The sequence below is a fragment of the Bison bison genome, unplaced genomic scaffold (assembly GCF_000754665.1).
Source record: "Bison bison bison isolate TAMUID 2011002044 unplaced genomic scaffold, Bison_UMD1.0 scf7180017864370, whole genome shotgun sequence".
Lineage (NCBI taxonomy): Eukaryota > Metazoa > Chordata > Mammalia > Artiodactyla > Bovidae > Bison > Bison bison.
In genome coordinates, this window is record NW_011494942.1 from 9,872,862 (window position 1) to 9,884,091 (window position 11,230).

Genomic DNA, 11,230 nt, shown 5'->3' on the forward strand with positions numbered 1-11,230 from the left:
AAAATTTGGATTACTGGCAAAAATTGAAGAAAGAAGTACTGCCATTTTTTAAAAAAGAAGGTTAATACTTAACATACAAACATATGTAACCAAGTATGGGTGTGTATATTTATCAATATATATCTCAAGAAGGATATGAGAAAACTGGCAATAGGAATTGCTTAGAAGAAGGTGAACAGTGGACTCTGGATCAGAATGAGAGTAGGAAGGAAATTTTCTTTCCATTGTATACTTTTGATACTAATTTTTTACCAAGGTTTTCCTTCCCTCAAATCCCTCCCCGCTTAAAATTCCAGAAATACACTGGCAAGTTGCGTGTGAAAATTGATATTCTTAAACTCAGAAGCATTGTGAATGAACTTTAGACTTAGTGTTATTGGATACATGTTACATATTGTAAAATACACAGTACAATACAGAAAATCTGCAGTGATTATTGTCAAATATAATTGGGAGCAAGAAAGCTGATAGCTCAGGGAAGGAAACAAAACAGACACAAAGACAGACTTCACATTATTACAGATGGGGGGCAGGGGGGCGCTTCCCTGGTGGCTCAGTGGTAAAGCATCTGTCTGCCAATGCAAGACACACAGGTTCAATCCCTGATCCAGGAAAATCCCACATGCCTTGGAGCAACTAAGCCCGTGTGCCACAACTATTGAGCCTGTGCTCTAGAGCCATTCTCTGCAGAAGCCAAGGCAACGAGAAGCCTGTGCACTACAACTAGAGAAAAGCCCATGGAGCAACAAAGACCCAGGACAGCCAAAAATAAATAAATAATATTACAAAAAAGATGGGGTGGAGGGTTAAACTGGAGACTGGGATTGTCATGCCTGTCAAAATAAGTTAACATAAAAAAGAAAAAAAATAGGAAAGAAATCATTAGTCCCATCTGAGTTACATTTCCATAAGCACTCTTTTTGAACCACACCCTCATTTCTTCACAAAAGTGACCTCCATCTACCAATACATTCATTCATGGATCTGGCACTCCACAAGCTCCATGAGACACTGAATTCCACGAAGGCAGGGAGGAGGTTTTGCTTAGCACCGCATTCCAAGACCAGCACGTAAGGGATGCTGCAGAACAGAGCAAAGATTTCACTACTGATTTCACCTCGGTAGGCTCAGTGTCTTCATCTCCAAAGTGATGCCAATGGCACCTCCTCACGGGGCTGCTGTCAACTGTGCAGGGAGAGCCCTAAGCGTAGCGCCCAGCACTCAGGAGAGCTTCACAATGTCAGGGGATGGATATGACAGCAGACTGGACCACTGTGTTTCATCAGAGAACCAGGATTTCCCTGAACGAAAGGAGGCAGGACTTTCTTGAGATTGAAAAGTAAGATGAGCCTAGGGTATCTTTCAGGGAAATGGTAACTCTTTCAGCAATTCCCTAAGTTATGTATTTTCAAACTGCTCACTGCAGTATCATATAAGGGGACAGGGAAGTGGAATCCCAGTAAGAGAACTAGGGCAAAGTGTAATTACATGTCCAGCATGGGGAACTCTATTGCAGTTAGAAGTCATGGACTGTCTCCTCCAGAATAACGGAAATAAAACCAAAAATAAACAACAGGGACCTACTTAAACACAAAAGCTTTTGCACAGCAAAGGAAACACAAAACAAAAAGACAACCCACAGATTGGGAGAAAATATATGCAAATGATACGACCAATAAGGGATTAGTCTCCAAAATTTACAAACAGCTCATGACACTTAACAGCACCAAAACAAACAACCCAATTGACAAATGGGCAGAAGACCTCAATAGACATTTCTCCAAAGAAGACAGACAGACGGCCAATAGGTACATGAAAAGATGTTCAACATTGCTAATTATTTGAGAAATACAAATCAAAACTAAAATGAGATATTACCTTACACCACCCAGAATGGCTATCATCAAAAAATCCACAAATAATGCTGGAATGGGTGTGGAAAGAAGGGAACCCTTCTCCACTTTTGGTGAGGATGTAAATTGGTACAGCCACTGCTGCTGTGCTGCTAAGTTGCTTCAGTCGTGTCTGACTCTGTGCGACCCCATAGATGGCAGCCCACTAGGCTCCTCTGTCCCTGGGATTCACCAGGCAAGAATACTGGAGTGGGTTGCCATTGCCTTCTCCAGGTACAGTCACTAGGGAGAACAGAATGAAAGCTCCTTAAAGAAATAAAAATAGACTTACCATATGACCCTGATATCCCACTCCAGGGCATCTATCCAGAGAAAAATATGACCCCAAAATATACATGCGCCCCAATGTTCATTGCAGCACTGCTTACAATAACCAAGACATGGAAGCAACCTAAATGCCCATGGAATGGATAAATGACAGAGGAATGGATAAAGATGGGGGTGTGTGTGTGTGTGTGTGTGTGTGTGTATATATATATATATATATAAAGAAAGAAAGAAATTTGCAGCAATATGGATGGAACCAGAGAGTATCATTCTGAGTGAACTAAGTCAGACAGAAGCAGAAATATCATATAAGATCCTTATTATGTGAAATCTGAAAAGAAGTGATATAAATGAACTTACTTTCGAAACAGAAACAGATTCACAGACTTTGACAATGAACTTCTGGTTGCCGGGGGGAAGATGGGAGAAAGGGACAGTTACGGATGGACATCTGCACACTGCTGTATTTAAAATGGATAACCCACAGTGACCTACTATATAGCATATGGAACTCTGCTCAATGTTACGTGGCAGCCTAGATGAGCGGGGAGGTTGGGGGAGAATGGATACATGTATATATATGGCTGAGTCCCTTTGCTGTTCACCTAAAACTATCACAACATTGTTGGTTAATTGGCTATAGCCCAATACAAAATAAAACATTTTTAAAAAAGGCAATGGACTGGACCTATGCATAATACCCTGGATAGAAATGAGAAACATAGCGTGCAGGGAAAACATTAAGAGACACTGTGAGGTGTGTGGGACAAAACCATTCATATAAATTTTAATCATGGGGGTCCAAGGTATTAAGAGATACTTAAAACACATATAAACCAAAAGAATGTTCATTCAATACATGAGAATGATTTCCAGAGACTGAAAGAAGGGATGCAAAAGGGAATAAAAAAAACAAAGAGATGGTCACATTCTGCCCCAAAATGGTAAGTGGTATGAACTGAGGAGTATCATTATTAACTAAGTGAACCAACACTTCAAAGTAAAAATAAAGAGAATAACAAATAACTATCATCTCCTGTGATAATGCTGAAATGAACAAGAACAGCCTCAAGAGGATGTGGGGAGTGGCCTGATAATAGCAAGCTGATCACAGACCAAATCAGTGCAAACAAGCTGTATCTCTAAAAACAGATAATTGAGATTTGAAGATACTAAAAAGGGGGCTGTTAATTTGAAACATGTTAACAGTTATGCAAGTAAGATTTTAAGGTGGTTTATAACCGCAGAATGAGATACATATATAATCTCAAAAAGGACTGCAAAAGAATACATTAACAGTATGGATAAAACCCAAGTGAATGATTACAAATTGCTGCTCTGATAACCAGTTTTGAAATCTGTTCAGATTCTTTCATTTAGAGGCTAATTGTGAAGGGAAAAGATGATAAGATGTATAAGCATAAATAAACAAGGGCTATGAATAAAGGGAATTCTTTACATGGAAATTGTTATGACTACAGGTAAAATTTATACAGGGAATATAAAGACTTTACAAGGTGATAAAAGGAAAAGAATGACAAGTCTATGACTTTTTTTAATTTAAATATGATTTCAGGTTTTATCTAATTTCTAATTAACAACCAGCAGCAGTTTGAAACACTCCAGCTTTTAATTTCTAAGTTTTTAACTATCTGGAAATATTTCAGAAGATATTGATCTAAATGATGCTGAAACTCTCTTTTTTAAAATTTGGTTTTGGTTATGCTGGGTCTTCACTGCCATGTGGATTTCTCTCTAGTTGCGCTGGTTTCTCTTATTGTGGAACATGGGCTCTAGGGTGCATGGGTTCAGTAGTCGCAGCACTAGGGCTCAGCAGCTGGGGTTCCCGGGCTCCAGAGCACGGGCTCAACAGTTGTGGTGCACAGGCTTTGGGATCTTCCCAGATCAGGGACTGAATCCAGGTTTCCTGCATTGGCAGGTGGATTTTTTTTTTACCACTGAGCCACCAAAATTCTCTTTTAATATCAGAATATGTTTGGGATCATGAATGATTTTAGTCTCTATATTTTACAAAAAGCTTATGTAATACTGTTCAGTATTTTTTTAATAATGTAAACTTTAGAAAAAAAATTGTTTTCAACAATCTCTACTCACTGGCTATTTCATTAATTAATTAGTTATTAATACATGTCCCAGTAAATACTCTTCTGTTTATTACCATCCTAAATCTCAAAGGATTTTAGTAATGAATCCAATTATTATCAAAGAAGGTCGGAAGATGTGAAGAATTACACAAAAACATTGGTACATAGGTATTAGGACTTTCCTGTAGCTCAGATGGTAAAGAATCTGCCTGCAATACAGGAGACCCAGGTTCGATCCCTGGGTCAGAAAGATCCTCAGGAGAAGGGAATGGCTACCCACGCCAGTATTCTTGCCTGGAAAATCCCAGGGACAGAGGACCCTGGCAAGCTACAGTTAATGGGGTCACAAAGAGTCAGACTTACGTAAAATAATTTTTAAAATGAAGAAACTGTTGATTATAAGACATGTAAAGAAGCACAGTACCTTTGAAAATGTAATGAAATTCATAAGTTGGTGTCAGTTACTCTCAGATTATATGGCAGCTACTAAGCCTTACTGAGTGTGAGAAGCAGTAATTAATAACAGACTGTCATGTCACAGCTCAGGAAAGTGAAAACATCACTTCTGCCCTTAGGGTGAAGTGAAATTTTCAAAGATAAAAATATTTCCACCTTGGTACTAGTCTGCAGTTCCTGGAGGAAATAAAGTGTTAAAGACTGCTAGACATATTTTTAATTCTTTCACAAGACTTGGGATGGTGATTCTATTGCAAGTTTTTAAAAAATCTCTGGAGACTTTATTTAAAAGCAGAGTGTTTGATCTTGGATCCACGGATTTAGATTATTTGGGTTGAGTTGGGGCCCAGTAGAATATGTCTATTGAAGAATACAGAATATTCTCCATACACAAGTGAGTGCCATACCAGAGACTAGAGACCTAGTACATGCGAGCAAGTTGGTGGTTACATCATTTTAAAAATTACCCAACTCAAAGTAACTCTTGGATAAAAGACCCACTTAATCAGTTCAGATAACCATGAAAAGAAGATGAAATGACAGATGTTAGCCAGATGCTGCACATAAGACCAAAATACCAGATAACAGATATAGAGGTGGTCCTGCAATTCTATGAAGGCAGAGACAAGACAGAGCCATCAGAGAACCAAGTAACATAAAAAGGCAAGGAAAAGTTAGTCGTCCCAGATGGAAGAATCCCACTGACCTGGAACCCATGGGCACCAACCAATCCTCCAGCCTTTATCTCATGTGTCAAATGTAGATACCATGGAAAGGTAATGTGTGATAATTACCAGACTGAACTATACAACATTTGTGTGGTGTGCAAATGTTTAAATCTATATGCTTTACTGAATGCTATTTGTAACATGCTCATTCTGAATGCCTGGTGATTGTTTTTTTTCTGCCTGTACCATGAATTAGAAGATTCTAGTTGATATAAACATAGCAACCAAACACAAACCATGTTGACATCAAATGATATCAGTTTTATCAGTTTTTTCTTTCAATTCTTAGCTTACTACTTGGAAAGCAGATATTTAAAAATTCTTGATTCTGAGATCCAAAGTATGATCACATATATAAGCTAATAGAGAGCCATGGGAGGGGACTACTTGGCAGGATTTTTGTCACTGAGGTTCTTAAATTTGGTTGAGCAATAGAATATTCAACTGGAATATCCTGGGATTGGTATAAATATGTGTATTTTAACCAATATCTGGGTAATTCATATGAAAATATTTGAAGACCATCAATAAAGTGAATTATTGGGAGTATCAGCCAGACTATAAAATCAGACTTAAAAGCTTGTTTAACTCTACATTACAGAATTTCAGGAGCCTAAAGACTTGACTAAATCACAGAACAAGGTATATTAGAAAACTATAGACCAATAACTTTCATAAGCACTGACACAAAAGTCCTTAACAAAATATTTGCAAAATGCATACAGCAAAATATAATGTGAATTATTCACCATAATCAAGTAGGATTTAGCCCAAGAATACAAGTTTGTTTTAATATCTAAAGATGAGTTAATATAATACATTATAATAGAATGAAGGACAAAACCACATTATCATGCCAAGACATTTAGAAAAAGCATTCAACAGAACCCAGCCTCCATTTATGACAAAAACTCTCAACAAACTAAGACTGGAAGAATCAGATCTTAGAATGGGAAAGCACCCCAGATCACAAAAAGGTAGTGCTTTGAAAATTTAAAAACTGCTTCTTCCTAAAATTAAATAATAATATTTTAAAACTCAATAATATTAAAATATCAGCAACTTAAGGAGAAGATGACTCTTTAAATTGTTCCAGTTCTTTAACAGTTGTTAGGAAGACTGCAATTTGTGAAATTCATTATCCAGATGCTTAATAGTCTTTCAAAAGGCATTAAAAGGATGCCAAAGGACCACGTAGGTACTTATCCTCTGGCCTTATACATTTCTCTATTGCTTACATTCATATGACCCAGTGGAAAACCTGGTAACCATACAATTACCCCAGAGAGCAAAATGCCTCTACCATAGCAAATGCTCTGTCCCATTTTCCATATGCCACACCTTCGTCATCCACCATCTACAATCAATCTCCCCCCTCACATCACCCATTCTCCATAGGGCCTAACCCTGCTCAGCAGAGAAAGGAGACAGGGACAAGGTCTTTGTATATCACATACTCACCCACACAGATGGCCATGGTCACCTCAAGTATGTCCTTCTTTTGAAAAGTCACCAACCAATAGACTGAACGACTGGGAGATCTTATAGCCATGTGGTTTAAACCTGTCTCTCTAGCTCTCAAGTATTTCCCTAATACCCACTGTGAACTTGATTTTCAACATTTTCTATGGGAGAAGAAGGTCCTTCACTCCCACTCTTTACCAAGTAATCCCAAGACTTCAAGAAAATGAAGATTTAAAAACAGGAGCTCTCTCTCCTTCAAATTTCAAAACCATGACCACTCTTACCTTGGAGGAGAATACCCAGATAGGAAGCATTACACTGGTAAACTGAGGAGACTACGGTTAGTCTTAAAGGCACACAGCCTCGGTCCTTGCTTTACTCATTTATGCTGGTGGCTGTGGCTGTGTTTGTACCATGTGGCAGCGCTGAGTATGTCAGAAACCATATGGCTCACAAAGCTTAAAGTGCTGACTATCTGGCCCTTTAAAGAAAATGTTTACAGTCTTAATGATCAAGGGAAAGGAGCATCTTTGATGCTACTGGGGGGTTATTTCAAACTACATACTAGAAGTTCCACACAAGCATAAACAATGATAATCGCCCACCAAAGTACCCCGAAATAGGAAGTCGGTCTGCACCTCAGTTCCAATGAACGTAGGACGGATATATAGACTCGCAGATGTTGAGTAGGGGACCCATTCCTCATCCAATTTCACGAGCTGCTGAATACACTCTAAAAGCTCTTTCTTGTCAAACGCCTGAAGGAACGAAAAACACCATGAATAATGCAACATTTTTCCACTGCAGCCATAAGAAATGATCCTCATGAGAGATTTGACTGTTTAAAAAAAGTACTAAGAAGGAAATCCCTGGAGATCCAGTGGTTAGGACTTGGTGCTTTCACCGCAGTGACCCAGGTTCAATCCCGGGTCAGGGAACTAAGATCACGCAAAGCCATGTAGTATGGGACAAAAAAAAAAAAAAAGTACCAAATAAATAAACAAAAATTTATAACTACTAATAATAAAACCAAGCAATTTTTTCTGTGACTTTTCCCCCTCAAATTGTGCTGGAATGATAGACTAATCACATAAGGAAGATAAATAAGTGGTTCCCTACCTCTTACCAAACCCAAATACCAACTGTAGTTGATGACATACTTAAATGTGAGAAAACATTAAGATTTCTATTAAAAAAAATACCAAGCATCACTGTCACCTTAAAGGATAATTCTTAAATAAAAGACATAAAGCATTAAGGGAAAAAAACAGACAAAATTTGACTATTTAAAACTTAAGACCTTCTATTCTTCAAAAGATAAAAAAACTGACACGGGTGAAGTTTTTTGGTAGTATAACCAACAAAGGATAGTAGCTGGAAAACGTTAAGATAACCTGAAAATCAGTAAGAGACAAATGATACAATAAGAAAATGGGTAAAAGCGAAGAGTAATTTATTTCACAAAGGTGAAAAAGGGTTTTATGTACTAAATAGGTGACAGCTTATAAAATAAGTAGTCTCTACTTACTTGGCAAGGCAAAGAAACATACTTTCAGAGAGATGTGATGGGTTATTCAAGGTAGACATGAGTCAGAAACACACATGAATAGAGTTCATGACATCAGGATTTGGCTACTGAATAACCTGTAATAGCAGTCGCAGTGTAGCAGTGTTACAGAAATCAGGACTGCCAATCATCTAGGACATACCATCTCCCTGTGTCAAGTACAGGGTTTCTGTTACTCCTGTCTAGAGGTAAGATTTAGTGGAAAGAACTTGACTAGGGAGTTAAAAACTTACATCAAAGTTCTTACCCTGCCCTTATTCTGTGTGAGCTTAGGCAAGTCATCCAACCTCTCTGGGCTGGAGCTTTTTAATCTGTGCAAAGGTGCTGCTAAAATTTACAAGGCATACTTTCTTGGCAGTGGCTCACTGCTACTATTAAAAATGCAAAGAATGTAAAACCACATAATGCAGTTTGCGGCAGAGTTGATGTCCAATAAATGTTACTTCCCTTTTCTTCTGTCCTCATTTTAAAAGGATTTCCCAATGATTTGTCTGTAACGGGTAAAGAGTAGAACTAGGACTGAATTGAAAGAAATCACCTGAATGTTCCTTCTGCTACTCTACTATGGCCTCTGAAGAAAGAGGGTAAAGCATGGGTTTCAAAAGGAAGAAGAAGGAAGGGCTTCCCTGGTGGTTGTGGTTAAGAATCCACCTTCCAGTGCAGGAGACGTGGGTTCAATCCCTGGTGGGGTACTAAGATGCCACATGCCGTGGGGCAACTAAGCCTGCATGCCACAACAAAGAATCCGCACAGCCAAAATAAAATAAAAAGGAAGAAGAAGGAAGAGCCTGGCTAAAAAAAGAGTCATCACTTGGGTTTCTTCAACTGAAGACCTTCAGGTGAAAGTCAGGGACAAATGAAATATTGCAATGGAGAAAAGACTTCTTTCAGTTTAGAAAGGCAGCCTGTTCAAGTCTCAGGGAATGAAAGTAATCTAAGTCACTTCCTACCAAGGCATGAACCTTAGGGTCTTTCAACCCACCTCAGAATGAATTTTGCTCCATAACAAACAATGGTATAGTCAGGAGCCAGTGGCTATGAAAAAACATTTTTACATCCTTTAAAAAAAAAAAAGTTAATAAAACTTGGGGTAAAATATCAAAACAACTAATTGAATCACTGTATACTTAGTACCATCTTAAGCCATTAGGGAAAACACTCCCTAATTATCTGTGCAGTACACCATATTTCATACTACAATTTCATATAGTCTTTAAATTTTATTATTTCAGTTTGAGGCATATGTTTCTTCCTTTTCCTATTATCTCCCACATACACATTAAATCCCCACAGACACTCATAAAGAAATAGATTGTGGAATTGCCAGATGGTTACTTCTTGCATTTTTACCTCATTGATTAAAAAACAGCCCAGAAATAACTTCAGTGCTCATATGGTTTATAGTAAATAGTGATCTAAATACTCAGCAATGTTTCATTTGGTGGAATTCAGTGACCCATTACAAGAGAAATTCCTAATTTACATACCGGCAAGGTGGCCCTCATAGCAGATCGGTACATCCTATCCATGTTGAGGTTTGGCCGAAACAGACGAATTTTATTATCTACTCCTCGAAATGCCTTCAACCCTTCAAATAACTGAAGATAAAATAAAAATAAATGTTAGAAGGTAAATAAATGAAAACAATCCCCATGCTCTGAAGCCTGACTTTTCTATGCCTCTTCATCACCTTCACCATGTAAAGCTATTGACACAGACCCGAAATCTAGAAAAGCCAGACAGACTGGTGTTAGTCACTGGGATAAAAAGAAGTCCCTTTATCACCAAGATCTGGAGGGAATTCAGAGTTATGCTCTGTACTACAGGAGCTGGATGGTTAAATAACACATCAGTGGAGGCTGTAAGAAAACACGTCTACACAATGTGGACTGACTACCTACAAAACAGAAATGGAATCAAAGACCCCATGGTACTGCCCCCAATCCACTCCAAAACACCCATGTATCTTTTCACTTTATCTGGCTCCCATGAACTCTGGAGAGTGCATATCTATGTGAGTGGAGGTGGTTCAGGCTCCCAAATCACAGAAACCAAGCAGTTCAAGACTCTGGTTAGGGCAACACCACCTTCTTACGGTGAGGCCACAAACAAAATGCTGAGGAGGGAAATGAAAAGACTTTGAAGTTAGTGCATATTGATAAATATATAGAAAAGAGGAAAAATCGAACATTAAATGGGAATTTTTTTGTGTGATAAACTATTTGAGAAAAGAATCTAAAAAGAATGAATGTATGTATATGTATAGCTGAATCATGTTGTTTTAAACCAAAAGCTAACACCACATTGTAAATCAACTATACTTCAATAAAAATTTTTTTAAAAAAGGGAAATTTCTACCACAGGTTCGCTAAGTGATTGATTAAAACAAAGTAAAGATATGGATGATTTGAACAATAGGAAAAAACTAACCTAGTGGACACAGAGCCCTGCACATACCACCTGCAGAAGGCATGTTCTTTTCACATGTTTAAGATAAGCTATTTCAAATCCTGAAAGATGATGCTGTGAAAGTGCTGCACTCAATATGCCAGCAAATTTGGAAAACTCAGCAGTGGCCACAGGACTGGAAAAGGTCAGTTTTCATTCCAATCCCAAAGAAAGGCAATGTCAAGGAATGCTCAAACTACCGCACAATTGCACTCATCTCACATGCTAGTAAAGTAATGCTCAAAATTCTCCAAGCCAGGCTTCAGCAATATGTGAACCGTG

At 38.1% G+C, this 11,230-nt stretch overlaps 1 protein-coding gene across 1 annotated transcript in view; it reads right to left on the reverse strand.

The window, feature by feature from the left end:
• The window catches only part of BCAT1 (branched chain amino-acid transaminase 1, cytosolic), a 118,181-nt gene that overhangs the window by 43,924 nt on the left and 63,027 nt on the right, over window positions 1–11,230 (reverse strand). The window contains exons 4-5 of the mRNA XM_010855982.1: window positions 9,988–10,098; window positions 7,572–7,691 (exon numbers count right to left, since the gene is read on the reverse strand). Of these exons, the coding sequence (XP_010854284.1) occupies window positions 7,572–7,691; window positions 9,988–10,098 (231 nt within the window). The remainder of the gene's footprint in view (window positions 1–7,571; window positions 7,692–9,987; window positions 10,099–11,230) is intronic.